General features: G+C 48.3%; 2 protein-coding genes across 13 annotated transcripts in view; one reads left to right on the forward strand and one right to left on the reverse strand.

Moving 5' to 3' along the window:
- The window catches only part of LOC144610402 (2-oxoglutarate dehydrogenase complex component E1), a 65,973-nt gene extending 48,633 nt beyond the window's left edge, over positions 1–17,340 (forward strand). For all 6 annotated transcript variants that reach the window (XM_078429036.1, XM_078429039.1, XM_078429041.1 and 3 more), the window contains 10 exons: positions 1,379–1,507; positions 3,314–3,464; positions 4,142–4,269; positions 6,170–6,348; positions 9,145–9,216; positions 9,334–9,459; positions 12,135–12,207; positions 13,652–13,815; positions 15,106–15,260; positions 16,586–17,340. In XM_078429036.1, the coding sequence (XP_078285162.1) occupies positions 1,379–1,507; positions 3,314–3,464; positions 4,142–4,269; positions 6,170–6,348; positions 9,145–9,216; positions 9,334–9,459; positions 12,135–12,207; positions 13,652–13,815; positions 15,106–15,260; positions 16,586–16,709 (1,301 nt within the window). In that variant the 3' untranslated portion in view covers positions 16,710–17,340. The remainder of the gene's footprint in view (positions 1–1,378; positions 1,508–3,313; positions 3,465–4,141; positions 4,270–6,169; positions 6,349–9,144; positions 9,217–9,333; positions 9,460–12,134; positions 12,208–13,651; positions 13,816–15,105; positions 15,261–16,585) is intronic.
- The window catches only part of LOC144610403 (poly(ADP-ribose) glycohydrolase-like), a 34,402-nt gene continuing 31,169 nt past the window's right edge, over positions 17,308–20,540 (reverse strand). For all 7 annotated transcript variants that reach the window (XM_078429047.1, XM_078429045.1, XM_078429043.1 and 4 more), the window contains one exon: positions 17,308–20,039. In XM_078429047.1, coding sequence (XP_078285173.1) covers positions 19,924–20,039 — 116 coding nt within the window. In that variant the 3' untranslated portion in view covers positions 17,308–19,923. The remainder of the gene's footprint in view (positions 20,040–20,540) is intronic.

Consider the following 20,540-nt stretch of genomic DNA (forward strand, 5'->3'; position numbering starts at 1 on the left):
GTTTATCACTCACTGGTTCATGTGCTCTGATATTAGCATCTGCAGTGCCACTGACGTCAGCCCCTGTACTAGTTGCTGCCATGTGGTACTGCCATTGATTCCTGCTCCTCATGCATAACACACGTGCTGGTACTAATTCACATCTGCTGCATGTAACACTCTTGCTGGTACAGACTCGCATCCCCTTCTGCTGTGCACACTCGTTGGTGATCATTCACACCTTCTGCTTGTTATATTCTTTCTCGCTAGTATTGATTTCTGTCTCCTGTTTGTAGTGCATATTCTCGCTGGCACTGACTCGCATCCCCTGTCTGGTACGCACTCACTGGAACTGATTCATGCCTGCATTGGCATTTCTTCATACTTTTATAACACACAGGAGCTATGAATCAGTGTTGGTCGTAGAGTCACACAGCGTGGAAACAACCCCTTCAGACCAAGCGTACCATCTATCACCTGTACATTAGTTGCATGTTATCCCACTTTCATGTCCACTCCCTGCATCATAGGTACAATTTACAGAAGCCCATTAACCTACAAACCTGCATGACTTTGGGATGTGGGAGGAAACTCCCACATGGAGAGACACATGGAGAATGTACAAACTCTGCACAGTCAGCTCCTGTAGTCAGAAAATGCTGGAGTAACTCAGCAGGTCAGGCAGCATCTCAGGAGAGAAGGAATGGGTGACGTTTCGCGTCGAGACCCTTCTTCAGTCTGCCTGACCTGCTGAGTTACTCCAGCATTTTGTGAATAAATACCTACGATTTGTACCAGCATCTGCAGTTATTTTCCTACAGATCCTGTAGTCAGGATGGAACCTGGGTTTTTGGTGCTGTGAGGCAGCACCTCTACCAGCTACGCCACTGTGACATCCACTTGTGCTTTTTACACATTTTCATAGTCATTGGCACTTGTTCACATCCTCAATATGTTAAAAACACTTACTGGTGCAGGTTCATGTTCCTGTATGAGAAGGTAAGTATTGGCAAATAAATATCTTAAGTGCCTCAGGACCTGACGGTAGGTGAAGTCCGTAGATCAAACTATGAACGAGAATTGATGGCAGATCGCAGCAGTGACTGGGAACTGTCTATCCATTCATCTGGTCAGTGCAGGCGCTCGCTCCTCAGCTTACCATGGGGTTCCGTTCCGAGAAACCCATCGCAAACCAAAGATATTGTAAGTCCAAATGCATTTAATACACGTGATCACGTGGCCGGAAGCAAGGGGCGGCTCGCTATGGGTCGCTGTAGTTTGCACCATCGCAAAGTCGAAGCATCGCAAGCCCGGGAACGCCTGTAGGTACAAATAGAGGGGGAAAAGGGCACTTTCTTTAGCATTAATTCACTTTTTGTCCATTCCCCCCCCCCCTCAGGTTTTTTCACTCTGGATGGCCAACCTAAAAGCATGACCTGTCCATCTACTGGTCTCACTGAGGACATGTTGAATCACATTGGGAACATAGCCAGCTCGGTCCCGGTAGAAGACTTCACCATTCACGGAGGTAGATATGATTCACTTTTTGTGGACTGCGGTCCAAACTTCTCATCCAGAAACATCAGCAGGTATTTGGTCCACATGGGTATTGTATAGCTTGTAGTATAATTGTTTTTTTTAATGAATTTTTGATCCATCATTTCTCACCTTTGTGATCTATTTGATGATATAACCCCTTTGTGGCATTGTAGTATTGATAATAACACTACCTAACGGGGGAAAGGGTAACAGCACAAATTGTGGAGGAGAAAATCAATATGTAACATCTGGAAAAATGCAGCTTCGTAAGTTCCAGGGGCAGAATAAGGCCATTCGGCCCATCAAGTCTTCTCCGCCATTCAATCATGGCTGATCTTTCTTTCCCTCTCAAACCCATTCTCCTGCCTTCGCTCCATAACCCCTGACACCTTTACTCAACAAAAATCGGATAATCTCCACCGTAAAAATATCGGTTGGTTCACCCCCCCACTTGTATAACTCACAGGTCATGGCATCTGGTCCCTAAAATAGCATTGAGCAAACAATGGCCATACATAATCCCCACGAGGTATCGACAACTGAGCTCAGCTTGGATCAGTGCCTTCCTTTCAATAGATAATAGACAATAGACAATAGACAATAGGTGCAGGAGTAGGCCATTCAGCCCTTCGAGCCAGCACCGCCATTCAATGCGATCATGGCTGATCACTCTCAATCAGTACCCCGTTCCTGCCTTCTCCCCATACCCCCTCACTCCGCTATCCTTAAGAGCTCTATCCAGCACTCTCTTGAAAGCATCCAATGAACTGGCCTCCACTGCCTTCTGAGGCAGAGAATTCCACACCTTCACCACTCTCTGCCTTAAATCATTTCCTTAAACTGAGTGGACATAATCATCTCTACAGGTTAAACCAGTTTTGCAAACCTACATACTTTGACTTGTTTTCCTCAAGGTAGCAGCTGCTTTCAAACACATGCTTTATCCCTAAAGAAGTACATTCCAAAGTCTAATTAGCTGCCTTCCCCACAATGAAACAGTCTATAGATGTTTAAAATGTTTTACATTATGTTTTAAATTCTCCTAGATTTTTTTGTGCAGATTCTTCCTATTTATTTTGTATCCTATGTTTATATTCTGTGCATTATTAAATCTCATTCCCCACCTTTTGACCTAATTTGCTAACCTGTCCATATCCTTTTACTGGAACCATTTGTTCTATACGTTCGCAACCCCTCTGAATTGGTATCATCCATAAACGTAAATGTCTTTTTGTTTTACTTTGCTCCAAAGATTTGGTGCAAAATTCTGCTGAAGAGTTGCTGTCAGAGGGGGAAGTGGAAAGCCACCTGCTCAGTCACAACGTGAAAGATTCTACCCCTCAATTCTAAAAATGACCTGGACATTTTTCCCTACACAGATGCTGCCTGATCCATTGAGTTCCTCCAGCAGTTTTTATTTTGCTCAGGGTTCCAGCATCTGCAGTTCCCTGAGTCTCCTTTGATTAAAACGTTGCAGGTTTCAGTTCCTTTTATCTTACTCCTTCGTTCCTAAAGGTGTATCCTGAGGGTCTGAAAAAGGGTCTCGACCCGAAACGTCACCCATTCCTTCTCTCCAGAGATGCTGCCTGACCCGCTGAGTTACTCCAGCACTCTGTGAAACGTCACCCATTCCTTCTCTCCAGAGATGCTGCCAGTCCCACTGAGTTACTCCAGCTTTTTGTGTCTATCTTTGATGTATCCTGTGGGTCTTGTGGGATTAGGCGGCACCTAATCCCTCAGCAGCATTTGCTCTGCTGTTGATAATCACAGTGCTGAATGGTTCTCATTATCGCAGGTCTGACTCGCATCCTAAAGGGCCGTGGAGAGATGGTGAAAAACCGCATGGTGGACTGGGCCTTGGCAGAGTACATGGCCTTTGGATCCCTGCTGAACGAGGGGATACACATCCGCTTGAGTGGACAGGACGTGGAGAGAGGAACTTTCAGGTACTTTCAACTTCCCTCCTGGGATAAATAAAGTTTCATCGTATCGTAAATGGTTAAAGTGGTCAGTGTTTATACTTCATTATCGAGTCAAACTCTTGTGCTGTGTTTCTCTTCTTGGAAGACACGAATCACTTAATATCCTCAGGATGCATCATTCGTATAGCACTTTTGTACCACTTTTGTTATTCGAACCATTTCAGCAAAATTTAGTTTATTCTTACAAACCTTTAAATAAATTTCTGCATAAACCATGATCTGGGTTTCAGTGGAAAGTTACAAAGTGCTGGAGTGGCATCATTTAGCCACATGCAGCTTGTGAATTGTTGCTCTCTGTGATTTAAGCAAACACTTTGAGTGAGAGGCTTTGTACCCTTCCATATCTCCAGTTTCCCTCTCCCCTGACTCTCAGTCTGAAGAAGGGTCTCGACCCAAAAGGTCACCGATTCCTTCTCTCCAGAGATGCTGCCTGTCCCGCTGAGTTACTCCAGCATTTCGTGTCTATTTTCGGAGCAGTTGATATGTTGCTGTATAAAGCCGTTCTTGAATTGTCTGGAAGGTCTCCAACTCACCAGTGAAAGGGTTTGTTTGCTACACTCTTCACCACACGTTCCACCTCCCACCCAGGTTGTGTAGATACCAGCTCTGATACTAATGGAACAATTGTGTTTCTCTGCCAGCCATCGGCATCATGTACTGCACGACCAAAACGTGGATAAGAAGACCTGTATTCCCATGAACCACCTATGGCCAAACCAAGCTCCGTACACTGTGTGCAACAGCTCGCTCTCGGAATACGGGGTGCTGGGTAGGATGTTTTACTTGTCTTCTGTGATAAACCTATAAGTTGTCATCTATTATGCATCAAGCTCGCTGCGTTACCAATGTGGCTATTTGGAGTGTGAACACGGGATGGAGTAATGTCACGTACAGTTGCGATACTGCTGTGAATAAATAAGAACCAGACACACTGGGAGGGGGGGAGTGCAGAGCGAGGGAGGAGATAGTGGCTCATTTAAGATTCCTGAGTTTAGTTTATTCTCACATGTACACGGGTACAGTGGAAAGCTTTTTTTGCTGCATGCTGCCCATTCAGTGGAAAGACTGGACGTGATTACAATCAGGCTGTCCACACAGATACAGGCTAAAGGGAATAACGTTTAGTGCAAGGTAAAGTCAGATTAAGGATCGTCTGAGGGTCTCCAATGAGGTAGATGGGAGGTCAGCACAGCTCTCTCGTTGGGTGATAGGATGCTTCAGATACGTGAGACTGGGGAGAAACTGTCCCTGCATTTGTGTCTCTAACTAAACACTCATGGTCTGCTGTCAAAACCACGGCCTCTGAATTATTGTTTGGCATTCAAGTAAAGTCAAACGGTGACTATTTTATCTGCCAGGTTTGTGTAACCTTTGATTCTAACTGAAGATCATCTTCCTCAAAAGGTTTGTCATTTGAAGAGATGACCCCTTTGCTCCAGCAAAGTCCATACCAACGTCAGGCACCATTTCACAGTAAACCTATGCTCATCCCATTTTCTTCTCACCACATTTTTATCCACCCCTCGATATTCTGCCATTCACCTATAAGCTGGGAACCATTCACAACCCGATTAATTTGCCAATCTGCAAGTCTTTGGGATGTGGGGGGAAACCAGAGCATCTGGAGGAAATCCACGTGGTCCCTGGAAGAACGTGCAAACTCCACCCGGACTGCATCAGGGGTCTGGATCGAACCAGGGTCACTGGAGCTGAGAGGCAGCAGCTCCACCAGCTACACCACTGTGTGGCCACTTTATTCAGAAATCCCGCAGCAAAGACTTGAGCATAAAAACCCAGACTGCCTTGTGTTCCAAATCTAGCCTTCCCCTCGGGTGGGGAGCTGAGACCAGTAAACAATCCTCCAGGTACGTAGCCTTATATAATGGGAGCATTACACTAATCTTCTGGTCAAGCCCTCTAGCAACAAAAATCAACATGTAAATGATTTCCTAAATGCTTGCTGTACCAGCATGTTCGCAAGTGTGTGCATACTCTCTCTGAACATCAATACCTTTCAATCTCTCCCCATTTAAAAATCACTCTACCCTTTTACACCAAATTGGATAAACTCACATTTCTGCCAACCCGTGCTGCCACTTACCTTTGTATCAGCTATAAACTCGAATTTATTACGGGGTGAAGGCAGAAGAATGGTGTTGAGAGGGAGAAATAGATCAGCCATGATTGAATGGGGAAGTAGACTGGATGGGCTGAATGGCCTAATTTTGCTCCTTGAAGGGTCTCGACCAGAAACGCCACCCATTCCTTCTATCCAGAGTTGCTGCCTGTCCCGCTGAGTTACATGAGGACATAAGGAATAGGAGTAGAATTAGGCCATTCGTCCCATCAAGTCCACTCCACCATTCAATCATGGCTGATCTATCTCTCCCTCCTAACCCCATTCTCCTGCCTTCTCCCCATAACCCCTGACACCCATACTAATCAAGAATCTATCTATCTCTGCCTTAAAAATATCCACTGACTTGGCCTCCACAGCTGTCTGTGGCAAAGAATCCCACAGATTCACCACCCTCTGACTAAAGAAATTTCTCCAGCATTTTGTGTCTACTTATGACTTATGGTCTCATTAAACTTTACACTCTGATCCAAATCATTGATGTTGATGTTAAATGATGTTTATGAAGATGTCTGTGGTCTGTGGTTTGCAGGGTTTGAGCTGGGTTTTGCGATGGCGAGTCCCAATGCCCTGGTTCTGTGGGAGGCCCAGTTTGGAGACTTCCACAACACCGCGCAGTGCATCATTGATCAGTTCATCAGCCCGGGCCAGGCCAAGTGGGTGCGACAGAATGGCATCGTCCTACTCCTCCCACACGGCATGGAAGGAATGGTAAGCCCTCACCCCGAGAGGGGCAACTATCGTCAGGCCCCCATCCAGGGGTCGCCTGGTCTTGCTGCGCTCAGAGAGGGGCAACTATCGTCAGCCCCCCCATCCAGGGGTCGCCTGGTCTCGCTGCGCTCAGAGAGGGGCAACTATCGTCAGGCTGCCCATCCAGGGGCCGCCTGGTCTTGCTGCGCTCAGAGAGGGGCAACTATCGTCAGCCCCCCCATCCAGGGGTCGCCTGGTCTCGCTGCGCTCAGAGAGGGGCAACTATCGTCAGGCCGCCCATCCAGGGGCCGCCTGGTCTTGCTGCGCTCAGAGAGGGGCAACTATCGTCAGCCGCCCATCCAAGGGTCGCCTGGTCTCAGCGCACTCACTGATGGGCAATTATCGTCAGCCCCCCCCAGGCCAGGAATCACGTGGTCTCACTATGCTCAGAGAGGGGCAACTATTGTCAGCCCCCCCCCCCTCCAGTCCAGGGGCCGCCTGGTCTTGCTGCGCTCAGAGAGGGGCAACTATCGTCAGGCCCCCATCCAGGGGCCGCCTGGTCTTGCTGCGCTCAGAGAGGGGCAACTATCGTCAGCCCCCCCTCCCCCCAGGCCAAGAGCCCTGGTCTCGCCGCGCTCACTTGGAGAGCCCTTCAACATTTGGATTCTGTGAGACCCTAACCAACCAGCAGGATGTAATGAAATGTAATTTCATCACACATTTTAATTTCATGTATATTACTGAGAGAGTTAGATATGGAAAATAGAAAATAGGTGCAGGAGGAGGCCATTTGGCCCTTTGAGCCAGCACCGCCATTCATTGTGATCATGGCTGATCATTCACAATCAGTAACCCGTGCCTGCTTTCTCCCCATATCCCTTGATTCCACTAGCCCCTAGAGCTCTATCTAACTCTATCTATAGCTCTTAGGGTTAACGGAATCAAGGGGGAATGCAGGAACGGGGTACTGATTTTGATGATCAGCCATGATCATATTGAATGGCGGTGCTGGCTTGAGGGGCTGAATGGCCTACTCCTGCACCCTATTTTCTATGTTGTGTTTTATGACAGTTGGCAGACTATTTTCCCTCCTGGGATAAATAAAGTTCTATCGTATCGTAATGTACCAGCAGTCGCCATGACAATGAAATCATCGCACCTTTTGAATCTTTGCGTAAGCATTATTTTAACCTGGCTTGCAAGGCAATTGAAGCGCTAAAGAAAATCTTGCGTGCAAAACTTTATTTGTATGTGAATAAGTTTAAAACCATCTTGAAGTGTAAAATCTAACCTGGACATGTTGGAGTTACAAAGCAAGCTTGTTGGCGTGCAGATAGAGAGAGAGGTTAGCAAGTCCTGCCCTCGTCTCCAGACCCTGTGTATATGTTGACATGAGAGACTGCAGCTGCTGGTATCTTGAGCAAGAAACAAACTGCTGGAGGAACCCAGCAGGTCAGGTAGCATCTGCAAAGGGAAATGGACAAACAACATTTCAGACCGAAGAAGGGTCTCGACCCAAAACATTGTCTGACCATTCCCACCACAGATGCTGCCTGAGTTCCTCCAGCACTTTGTGGGGTTTTTTTGCTGTGTATTTTTAATGATTCGATTTCACTTTCCCAGAATTAGAGACGCAAGTGACAGCAGATGCTGGAATCAGGGCAGAATGTTATTTAAATTGGTTAAAATAAGGAATTTAAAAGTCCTTTTCTCACCTCGAGTGCAGCAAACCTAAAATAATGCACTGTTTATACAACAGCCGGTCGAAACTAAAACTTGGGAATCTAGTCCCAATTTCCCTTTAAGTTTTGCTTTGTACATCCTGGAGTTTTGGGCAGAATGAACAGGGAAACCACAGCCTGATGTCCTTTAAAAATTAAATGTTGAAATTTCCTGACATGACCGTGCTAACTAATAACTAAAATAATTAAATCTGCTGCATTTAACTTATGATCAACAAACCTATGATTGCCTTCTTTTCAAAGTCTCCCATCCCTACCACATGAGTGTAAGTCAATTATTTGAGGGGCCATGGGGGGGGGTTAGGAAAGTGACAGCCCTCTTTGGACCCCCATACTGCCTTTGGGACTGTGAAGTATTTCTGAGAAACTAAGTACTGGAACTAAAGACGTAATTTATCCAGCTTCAATTCTGACTGAAATGTATTGCAGTTGTATCATAGAACAGTCCCCTCAACCCACAATGTCCGTGCTGAACATGATGCAAAGCTAAACTAATTTCCTCTACCTGCACGTGATCTGTTTCCCTCCATTCCCTGCATATCTATGTGGATACCTAGACACCTCTTAAATGCTGCCATTGTATCTGCCTCCACCACCACCACCCCTGGCAGTGCGTTCCAGGCACCCACCACTCTTTGTGTAAAAGAAAAAAACCTGCCACACATCGGCCTTCACGCCTTAAAGTTCTACCCTCTAGTCCTTGACACTTCCACCCAGGGAGGAGGGTTCTGATTGTCTACCCTATCTACAACTCTCATAATCTTCCATACTTCTATCAGATCTCCACTCGGCCTCTGACGTTCCAGAGAAAGCCATTCCAGTCTGTCCCACCTGTCCCTGTAGCTAACGGCGTGTGATCCAGGAAGTACAAAGTTTAACTAACAAACGTAGCTAGAGTAGTTGAACCGCTGCTGCTTTAGCTGTTGAGCATATTCCAGGGCTGATGGGTATCTTGTTTCAACAATTGCAATGAAGACATTGAATTTCTTCTCAACCATTTCTTAAACAGCACAGTCATTCTCGCGGCATGCTGTAGTGAGCTGTAAATGATCCGTGACTTTTATCATGGTTACAGGGACCGGAACATTCGTCGGCAAGACCAGAGCGGTTCCTGCAGATGTGCAATGATGACCCTGACGTTGTTCCAGTAAGTGTGTGGTAAAGCGTGCTGCAGGCAGCCTGCGTCTCTCAGTCTGACCTCTGGCGTTGAGGGATCGTACTGGCGTTGAGGGATCGTACTAACCTTGATATTTCCCCGCTGCAGAAATTCACGGATGATTTTGTGGTGCGTCAGCTGCACGACACCAACTGGATTGTGGTGAACTGCTCCACGCCTGCAAACTACTTCCATGTGCTCCGGAGACAAATACTGCTGCCCTTCAGGAAACCGGTCAGTGCAGTCCCCACGCACACATGCACCTGTTGTTCTGCCAGCTTGCGTTTGCCCACGTCCCATGTGTTGTTCCTCGGCTGAAGGGCAGGGCCGGGCCGGGCCGGGCCAGTGGGTTTATATTTAACTCTGTGCGTTGGCTTGAGCACAGCTTCCTGCTGAGCTTGGCGTCTGACTCTGCATTATTCCTGCTTCTGGCTCCTGTCCGTGCCAATGCAAAGCAAAGAGTGGCTGCTCCTCCATTTCACTGCCCCTCTGCACAGGGACTGAGCTTTTGCACCGGTTCCCTGTTGCCTGGTAGTTGGGTGTGGGAAGCAACTGCAGATGCTGGTTTACACCAAACACAGACACAAAATGCTGGAGTAACTCGACGGGACAGGCAGCATCTCTGGAGAACACGGATAGGTGACATTTTAGGTCTGAAGAAGGGTCCCAACCCGAAACGTCACCCATTCCTTCTCTCCAGAGACGTTGCCTGTCCCGCTGAGTTACTCCAGCATTTTGTGTGGAAGTTAGGAATATTTTGGAAATGAGAAGGGGTTGCTCATGGGCTCAGTGCAGGGGGTGCCCGGTGGAGGGGGTGCCCGGTGCAGGGGGTTCTCTGGTGCAGGGAGTGCCCAGTGGAGGGGGTGCCCGGTGCAGGGGTTCTCTGGTGCAGGGGGTGCCCAGTGGAGGGGGTGCCCGGTGCAAGGGTTCTCTGGTGCAGGGGGTGCCCGGTGCAGGGGCTGCCCGGTGGAGGGGGTGCCCGGTGGAGGAGGTTCTCTGGTGGAGGGGGTGCCCGGTGCAGGGGTTCTCTGGTGGAGGGGGTGCCCAGTGCAGGGGTTGCCCGGTGCAGGGGTTGCCCGGTGCAGGGGTGGCCCGGTGGAGGGGGTGCCCGGTGCAGGGGGTTCTCTGGTGCAGGGGCTGCCCGGTGGAGGGGGTTCTCCGGTGGAGGGGGTTCTCCGGTGGAGGGGGTTCTCCGGTGGAGGGGGTTCTCTGGTGGAGGGGGTGCCCGGTGGAGGGGGTTCTCTGGTGGAGGGTGTGCCCGGTGGAGGGGGTTCTCTGGTGGAGGGGGTGCCCGGTGGAGGGGGTTCTCTGGTGGAGGGGGTGCCCGGTGGAGGGGGTTCTCTGGTGGAGGGGGTGCCCAGTGGAGGGTGTGCCCAGTGGAGGGTGTGCTCGGTGGAGGGGTTGCCCGGGTGATCAGTGAACCATCTAGGTCAGGACCCTCTCCGAGCGTAAAGCCCAGTTTTCTACGACGCAGCCACAATGGATATCCACTCTCTGGGTGGCTGAAATTGAGCAAAATGGAAATGTTGGAAGAGGCAAGAGCGGGTGGGCTGTGTTGTGATGGCTTCGTGGTGGCAGGCAGCTGAATCTTGATGTTCAGGTTCATACTTGACGAGAGTCCAGCGGGGTGACGTTTGGTAAAAGTTGCGGAGCAACGCAGTGTAAGAGGCAGCGAGGAGCAGATGGGACTATCGAACATCGCAACTGGATCATGGGACAATATGTACTCCTCTGATCCTGTGGTCAGGTAATCAGCCATACAACACTGCTAATCAACGCTATCAACTTTAGTTTAGAGATGCAGATAGAAACAGGCCCTTCAGCCCTTACCGCCAACAATCACCCCATACTAGCACTATCCTACGCACTACGGACAATTTACAGAAGCCATATGTCTGGTATGTGGGAGGAAACTGGAGAATCCAGAGAAAACTCGCACAGTCACAGGGAGAACTTGCAAACTCCCTACAGACAGCACCCGTGGTCAGGATTGAACCCAGGTCTCTGGCACCAGGAGGCAGCCCAAAGTAATGGAGTTGGTAATGATGACCTAAGACAGGAACTATACTTTGCATGCTCTGTGCATGTTTATGCATGTACATACTCATTTGCTTCTCATCTGAATTTGGATTTGATGTGGAAAACCAGAGATAACTTTGAGATCAGAGGTACAAGGAATAATATAGAAATGTCTTGGCCCAAAATGCCAACATTTTCACGAAGATCTGATTACTGAGGGAGCCAATGTAATGACTGGAGGGATATGGATTGCATGTTGACAGACGAGATTAGATTAACTTGGTATCATGTTAAGCACAGACATTGTGGGCCAAAGGGCCTGTTCCTGTGCTACACTGACCCATGTTCTCAATACGGGCAATGCCCAGACTTCAACCAAATTCCTGCGTTATAACAAAAAGAGGCCTCTTCTGAAATAACCCTCTTTCCCACTTCCTTTCATGTTGCTTAACACGCTTGCAGTGTGAGGTGGAGAAACATTCAGACAGTAACCAGACTGACAGCAGGAAGAACCTGTTCTGCTAAGAGGTCAATGGCAGCTGCAGCTTCGTGCCTGTGTTGAAGCCATGATCCTGATCTACTTGCACCGTACGACAGCTGCTGTACTGCCCAGAGCTTGTTCTCAGACAGAACGTATAGGAAGCTCCTGACCCAAAACGTCACCTATCCATATTCTCCACAGATGCTGCCTGACCCGCTGAGTTACTCCAGCACTCTGTGAAACGTCACCTATCCATGTTCTCCACAGATGCTGCCTGACCCGCTGAGTTACTCCAGCACTCTGTGAAACGTCACCTATCCATGTTCTCCACAGATGCTGCCTGACCCGCTGAATTACTCCAGCACGTTGTCATTTTTTTAAGCTAATGTGTTTATTCTTTGATTTTCAGTTGATCATCTTCACTCCCAAATCACTGCTCCGCCATCCAGATGCCAAATCCAGCTTTGACAGCATGCTGCCAGGTACGTTAGTGTGAAATGGAGATTGACTGCAAGCTGAGCATTTGTGTTTACAGTAATTGGGAAAGAAGAATGGAGGGGCTGCCCAGTGGCACAGCGGGTAGAGCTGCTGCCTTACTGTGCCAGAGACCCTGGTTCCATCCTGACCACCGGTGCTGTCTGTATGGAATTTTCACATGCTTCCTGTGACCGCGTGGGTTTTCTCTGGGTGCTCTGGTTTCCTCCCACATTCTAAAGACATTTACATTAATTGGCTTCTGTAAATTGTCCCTCGTGTGTAGGATAGAACGAATGTACGGGCGATAGATAGCTGGTTGGTGTGGACCGACCGACCGGGTGGGTGAGCTGAAGAGCCTGTTTCCATGTTGTATCTAAACTAAACTAAAGGAATGGGTTATATTAAACTCTTCACCAATATCTAAGAGTTTTGGTAACCGCGGTGCTGAGCTGCAATACAATATTGGGTATATGATGCATGTAAAGGTTCAGCTTTATTATTGCCATACAATGAAGTGTTATTTTTGCCTGCTATTAGGTTAGATCATAGAGTGCAGTTTGCACATTCTCTCTGTGACAGCGAGGGTTTTACATTGGCAATTTACAGTGGCTAATTAACCTACTAACCCTCACATCTTCAAGAAAAATTTGGAGCACCTGGGAAAAATCTACAGGGGAAACATGGAAACTCCACACCAACAGCACCTCGGTGGCGCAACAGTAGAGTTGCTGCCTTACAGCAAACGCAGCGCCGGAGACCCGGGTTCAATGCCGACTACGGGTGCTGTCTGTACGGAGTTTGTACGTTCTCCCCGTGACCTGCGTGGGTTTTCTCCGAGATCTTCGGATTCCTCCCACACTCCAAAGACGTGCAGGTTTGTAGGTTAATTGGCTTGGTGTGTGTGTGTAAATTGTTTCTAGAAGGGTATAGGATAGTGTTAATGTGCTGGGATCGCTGGTCAGCACGGACCCAGTAGGCCAAAAGGGCCTGTTTACGTGCTGTATCTCTAAACTAAAGTGTATCTCTAAAACACCAGAGATCAGGAATGAATCTGGGCCACTGGTTTCCATCACACCCTCTTGGACACACACGGAAACCACTTGTAAAAGCCCTCACTATTGCACACACATGTGCCACGCGTTCACACACACACGCCGCGCACACTCATCCACAGAAACTAGCCCCCAACAGAGTCCATGGTCTCTGCTGGAAAGACACATTGCTAATACCGTGCTGTGATGAATCTGTTAATTACCTTCACAGCGCTTGTAGATTCTTGCTGGTGAACAGTGATCATCGGGTAAGTTGTTGTGGTTAGCTTGGCGGCCTGTGGATGGAGGGTGGGGGAAGGAGAGAAGTGCAACACTGTGCAGGAAGTGGAGCTTCAGTGTGTAGTGTGTGCCGATGATGTGGACTGACAGCACACTGCATCATCTTCCCCTTGTGCAGGCACCGAGTTCCTGCGTGGCATTGTGGAGGACGGGGTTGCAGCTCAGAAGCCCGAGGATGTGAAGCGGCAGCTGCTTTGTACTGGTAAAGTATATTATGAGCTGGCAAAGGAGCGCAAGGGCAGAGGCTTGGAAGCTGAGGTTGCAATCACCCGGGTGGAACAGGTGAGCACTGTGCCCTTCCCTCTCCTGTACGATCTGCAGGTTTACCTGTCACCAGGAGGGCAGCAGTCAGCAGCTCCAGCCCTCTGCAGAGATGTCCATTTACTGTTGCCCCTTGAGTTCTGGTCATGAGTGATAGGAGCAATATTAGGCCATTCTGCCATTCAATCATGGCTGGTCTATCCCTCCCTCCTAACCCCATTCCCCTGCCTTCTCCCAATAACACCTGACACCCGCACTAATCAAGAATATCGTTCTCTGCCTTAAATATATCCATTTAGTTGAGTTTAGTTTATTATCACATGTACCGTTGTGCAGTGAAAAGGATTTTTGTTGAGTGCAATCAAGTCAGCAGAATGACTACATGATTACAATCACACCGTCCACAGTATACAGGTTAAGGGGAATAACGTTTAGTGCTAGATAAAGTCTGATTAAACACAGACCGAGGGTCTCTGAGGTTATCGAGTGCCGCCGTTTAAACTGCTCCCTGTTAGATCCCTGTGTTAAACATCACCCATTCCTTCTCTCCAGATATGCTGCCTGTCCCGCTGAGTTACTCCAGCTTTTTGTCTATCCCCTGTGTTAACCAACTTGCCATCTAGACACGAGCAAGGAAGACTTGATGGGGGCATGCCTTTGTGGAACAGGTGGTTATAATCCTCGTAAGATTCAGCCGCAAGGTGCAAAGTCAGGTAATTGCAGATACTAGAATCTGGAGTGAAGAAAACAGACAGCTACAGCAACTCAACGTGACAGGCAGCATCTGTGGAGGCAAATGGACAGGTGTTGTTTTGGGCTATCTGAAGGGTTCTCTCTCCCCGATCCTCCAGCAGTTTGTGCTTTGCTCACCACAGCGGAGAGGGCAGGTTGGCCTCATTCCTGGAAGCTGAGCTGTGGTGGTGGTCTGTGGCAAGGCTGCTCCTTCATAATGTGATGAATCACAACATGATCAGTGTAAAGAAGGGTCTCGACTCCAAACGTCACCCATTCCTTCTCTCCTGTGCCGCTGAGTTACTCCAGCATTGTGAGTCTGTCTTCGATTTAAACCAGCGTCTGCACTTGATGAATTTACCATCAGTGTTCACTCTTCAACTACCTTCATTCTGTGCAGCTTCTAAAATCATCTCGGCACGTTCTGTTGAATGCTTATACCAAGCAGCAAGCTCGTCTTTATAAAATTCATTTCTGAAATGATGAAGTGGTGCAGCGTTCGTGTTGGTCTGTCTAAGGCCACTGTCTAAGGCCACTGTCTAAGGCGTTTGACTGTGTTGCTCATGCTTCTCTCTGCAGCTTTCTCCCTTCCCGTTTGACATAATTGAACAAGAAGCAAAGAAGTACTGCAACGCCGAGCTAGTCTGGTGCCAGGAGGAGCACAAGAACCAGGGCTACTACGAGTACGTGAAGCCTCGCATCCGTGCTACCATTCACCGTGAGCGCCCGGTGTGGTAAGTACCGCGACCGCCGACTGCCCATCGTCATTGCCACGCGCACACCATAAGGTGCCCGTGCGCATTGTGGGATAGTGCCGTGTGACTGGGCTCCGCTGGGTCACCTCTACATAGGGTTGCCAACTTCCTCACACCCAAATACAGGACAAAGGGTGACCTCACCCCGCCTGGGCGGCCGCCATTGGTGGAGTGGGAGCACGTGGTTGCTGGCTGGGTGAGGTCACGTGGGGCGCGAGGAGGTGACGTCACCCTTTGTCCCGTATTTGGGAGTGAGGAAGTTGGTAACCCTATTAATATGGGACAAACTAATTTAGCTCAAAATACGGGCTGTCCCGGCTAATACGGGACAGTTGGCAACCCTACCTCTATACCCAGTGGTGGTGAAAGGGAGTGGGGCAGGTTGGGATAGGGCAGCTTCCATCAGTGACTGATCTTAGAGAGGTGCATAAAATCATGAGAGGAGTAGATCGGGTAGATGCACAGTCTCTTGCCCAGAGTAGGGGAATCTAGGACCAGAGGACATAGGTTCAAGGTGAAGGGGAAAAGATTTAAAGAATCTGAGGGTAACTTTTTCTCACAAAGGGTGGTGGGTGTATGGAAAAAGCTGCCGGAGGAGGTAGTTGAGGCTGGGACTATCCCAATGTTTACGAAACAGTTAGGTACATGGATAGGACAAATTTGGAGGGATATGGACCAAGCGCAGGTAGGTGGGACATGTTGGCCAGTGTGGGCAAGTTGGGCCGAAGGGCCTTTTTCTACACTGTATCACTCTATGACTGAGATCCACAATACAATAGAATCCTGTTCTATTCTCCCCACACTCCCATCCACTGGCTTAGACAAGGTAGACAGTCAGACATTGTCCCAAAGGCTAATGGGCACAGCTTTAAGGTGAAAGGAGCTAAGGTGTTTTACACAGAGTGGTGAGGAACACAGAGTGGTGGAAGCAGATACAAAAGTGGGGTGTGTAAGAGACTTTTAAACATGGACTTGCAGGGAGTGCGTGCTTGTTAACTGCTGCTCGTTTGTTTGTCGTTTTTCGTGTGTGTGTGTATGCTGTGTGTGTGTGTTTATGTATGTATGTGTGTGTGTATCTTGACCCAAAACGTCACCCATTCCTTCTCTCCAGAGATTCTCCCTGTCCACCCGCTGAGTTACTCCAGCATTTAGTGTCTACCTTCTATACACACTGAACTTTTCTTTCTCTCTGGTTTATTATATTGTTTACAGTGCACCATGTTGCAATATTGTGTGGTGCTGCTGCAAGTAAGAATGTATGGACATGACCATAAAACACTCTTGACTCTTCCTGTCGTTGGCAGGTACGTGGGTCGTGATCCAGCCTCTGCCCCAGCCACTGGGAACAAGAGCCTTCACTTGCAGGAACTCAAGCGGTTCCTGGACACCAGCTTTAACTTGGACGCTTTCAAGAACCTGGGCAATTAAAACTTTTCCTTGGAATTTGCTCAACATCTGAAACTTCATCTTCCGTCCTTTCTCCTCGGGACTAGGCTGTGTATGCTACTGGGATCTATCTTCTAACTGTACCATTGGCAAGAGGCTTGTTCCTGCACCATTAATTTCAGATAGGGAGAAAAGAAAATACCTCGAATCAGGACAGAAATGAAGAAGCAGAGAACGTCTGTGCATAAGCCAGCCACTGGTGTGCTTCTGCTTCACCCACTCCACTTTTTAAATGTCTGATTTAGTTTACCTGAGCAGTTGCAGTAATGAGGTGTGGTTTGTAAATTTTGTGAATAAGGAATTTTTCTATTTCTGATCTGGTGAAGGGCCAGGCTCCCGGTCACGGGCAGGATCACGTTGGTTTTTAGCGACTCTCCACTGCTCCACACATACCCGAGACTTTCACAGGCTATCATTCGAACAAGACAGTCACCCTCAGCCTGTGCCAAAATCAAGACATTCATTTACTATCTAGAGAGGCGGGGGCCGGGGGGGAGGTTTTATCTCGATTACCACTTCTTGAAACTGCGTAGTACAAAAACTGATTTATTTATTTTGGTACAAATAAAGTTTTTGACTCGATATAGCTTCATCAATAAACGACGTTCTCTTCACGCAACACTTTGTGGTTTAGTTTTTAGAACAACTTGCAACGTGTTTTTTTTTTTTAAAGCAACTTGCTCCTTTTCTGAAAGCGTTTCTTGGGAAGGTGAGGAAATGGCCAGACATATTAGAGGACGGGGAAGGAAGCTTAGAGGAGACTTGCAATGAGTAGAGGTGTGGAGGTAGAGTATAGTTCTTGAATTTTTTGAAGCGGTTACCAGGGAAATTGATAAGGGCAAGGCTGTGGATGTTGTCTATATGGACTTCAGTAAGGCATTTGACAAGGTTCCACATGGAAGGTTGATTAAGAAGGTTAAATCGTTGGGTATTAATAGTGAGGTTGCAAGATGGATTCAACAATGGCTGAATGGGAGATACCAGAGGGTAATGGTTGACAATTGTATGTCAGGTTGGAGGCCAGTGTCTACTGGAGTACCCCAAGGATCTGTGTTGGATCCACTGTTGTTTGTCATTTACATTAATGATCTGGATGATGGTGTGGCAAATTGGATTAGTAAATATGCAGATGATACTAAGATAGGTGGTGTAGTTAATAATGAAGTACAGTTTCAAAGTCTACAGAGACTTGGGCCTTTTGGAAGGGTGGGCTGAAAGATGGCAGATGGAGTTTAATGCTGATAAGTGTGAGGTGCTGCATTTTGGTAGGACAAATCAAAATAGAACGTACAGGGTAAATGGTAGGGAATTGAGGAATGCAGTGGAACAGAGGGATCTGGGAATAACTGTGCATTGTTCCCTGAAGGTGGAATCTCATGTGGATAGGGTGGTGAAGAAGGCGTTTGGTATGCTTGCCTTTATAAATCAGAGCATCGAGTATAGAAGTTGGGATGTAATGTTAAAATTGTACAGGCCATTGGTGAGGCCGAATCTGGAGTATGGTGTGCAGTTCTGGTCGCCAAATTATAGGAAGGATGTCGACAAAATGGAGAGGGTACAGAGGAGATTTACTAGAATGTTGCCTGGGTTTCAGCACTTAGGCTACAGAGAGAGGTTGAACAGGTTGGGTCTTTATTCTTTGGAGCGTAGAAGGTTGAGGGGGGACTTGATAGAGGTTTTTTAAATTTTGAGAGGGACGGACAGAGTTGACGTGGGTAGGCTTTCCCCTTTGAGAGTGGGGAAGATTCCAACAAGGGGACATAGCTTCAGAATTGAGGGACAAAAGTTTAGGGGTAACATGAGGGGTAACTTCTTTACTCTGAGGGTGGTGGCTGTATGGAATGGGCTTCCGGTGGAAGTGGTGGAGGCAGGCTCGATTTTATTATTTAAGAGTAAATTGGATAGGTATATGGATAAGAGGGGATTAGAGGGTTATGGTCTGAGTGCAGGTAGATGAGACTAGGTCAGGGAGAGTGGTCGGCGTGGACTGGTAGGGCCGAACGGGCCTGTTTCCGTGCTGTAGTTGTTATATGGTTATAGTATTGCTGTGGCTTGTGGGGAAGGAAGGCGCTGTGAATTGTGAAAGAAGCATAGAGACAGAGGAGCAAGGCTTTGGGGCAGCACGGTGGCGCAGCGGTAGAGTTGCTGCGTCACGGCGCCAGAGACCCGGGTTTGATCCTGTCTACGGGTGCTGTCTGTATGGAGTCTGTACGTTCTCCCCGTGACCTGCATTGTTTATCTCCGAGATCTTCAGTTTCCTCCCACACTCCAAAGACGTACATATTTGTAGGTTAATTGGCTTGGTATAAATGTAAACTTGTCCCTAGTGTGTGTACGGTTGTTAATGTGCGGGGGTCGCTGGTCGGTGCGGGCCTGGTGGGCTGAAGGACCTGTTTTCGCACTGTGTCTCTAAACTAAAACAAAACCTTTTACAAATGCTCAGTTTGGGAAATAGAATTGTGTGAGGAGGGGAATGGAAGAGCAAACTATGAGTCATTCAAGCAAGATTTCAAAAGTCTAACAAACTGTCTTGAAAACATCTACAGCTTTCTCAGCTAGGGAATTCTCAAGAATCCTCTGTTTAAAGAAACACCTCATGGTCAATGACCAAACTCGTATCCTCTCTGGTTCTCACCTTCAGTCTGCCAGCATCTTTGCTTCCCACTTGTAAAGGCAGCAATGACACCTTCAGTGGCTGCAGTTCAAGATGAAGAGAGAGTGAAAGGTTACTGCACAGGAAGCTGCCAGTTAGTTGTGGTGTTTGTAGCTCACTCGGTTTGTTTGGTGTCCTCTACACCCTGGGTGGAGGAGCTCACAAACTTTAATACAAGTATCAATAATCTTTGGTCCCTTTATTGCTCCAGTGATTCCTTGTGTGATTTTCAGCAAACAACACTTAATTATTGTAACTTGACTTGTCACAATCTCTCAGAACTTCATGCCAAGTTGAACAATTTCAGGTAGACTCCCTCCCCACCACCCCAGCCCACAGGTGCAGCTGGACATTCCTGCTTCACTTTGCCATCATTCTGCTTTTGTTCCCACTGCTGGTTTTGCTCCTGTGATGACTTTGATCCCTCCCTGCTCTCTCCACACTCCTGCCCTCTGCAATGTAAACACTCCCGTCTTCTCACTTCTTCAGTGGATTCGAGAGAGAACGTCCGAGTGAGACCCTCTGTCTGCTCCACCTCTGACATCAGTATCGCCCCCTCAGGCACATTATGTTGGTCTCAATGAACTCGTAAAGGTCTTGCCGTGTGCTTCTTGTGAAGCCCATTCTTGAGTATTTCTCCAGAAGGCTATAAACTTGCCCTGTGGGGAAGTCAGTCAGTCAGCGAGTCCACACGTGATCCATCACCGCAACCCCACCCCACATGTGTCCCATCACCCCCACCCCACACGTGTCACATCACCCCCACCCCACACGTGTCACATCACCCCCACCCCACACGTGTCTCATCACCCCCACCCCACACGTGTCACATCACCCCCACCCCACACGTGTCTCATCACCCCTACCCCACCCCACACGTGTCTCATCACCCCCACCCCACACGTGTCACATCACCCCCACCCCACACGTGTCACATCACCCCCACCCCACACGTGTCACATCACCCCCACCCCACACGTGTCACATCACCCCCACCCCACAAGTGTCACATCACCCCCACCCCACACGTGTCTCATCACCCACACGTGTCACATCACCCCCACCCCACACGTGTCACATCACCCCCACCCCACACGTGTCTCATCACCCCTACCCCACCAGGTCCACCCCTCAGTGCCGATATCTGCCTGGGTACAATC

This window comes from Rhinoraja longicauda, chromosome 36 (assembly GCF_053455715.1).
Source record: "Rhinoraja longicauda isolate Sanriku21f chromosome 36, sRhiLon1.1, whole genome shotgun sequence".
Taxonomy (NCBI): domain Eukaryota; kingdom Metazoa; phylum Chordata; class Chondrichthyes; order Rajiformes; family Arhynchobatidae; genus Rhinoraja; species Rhinoraja longicauda.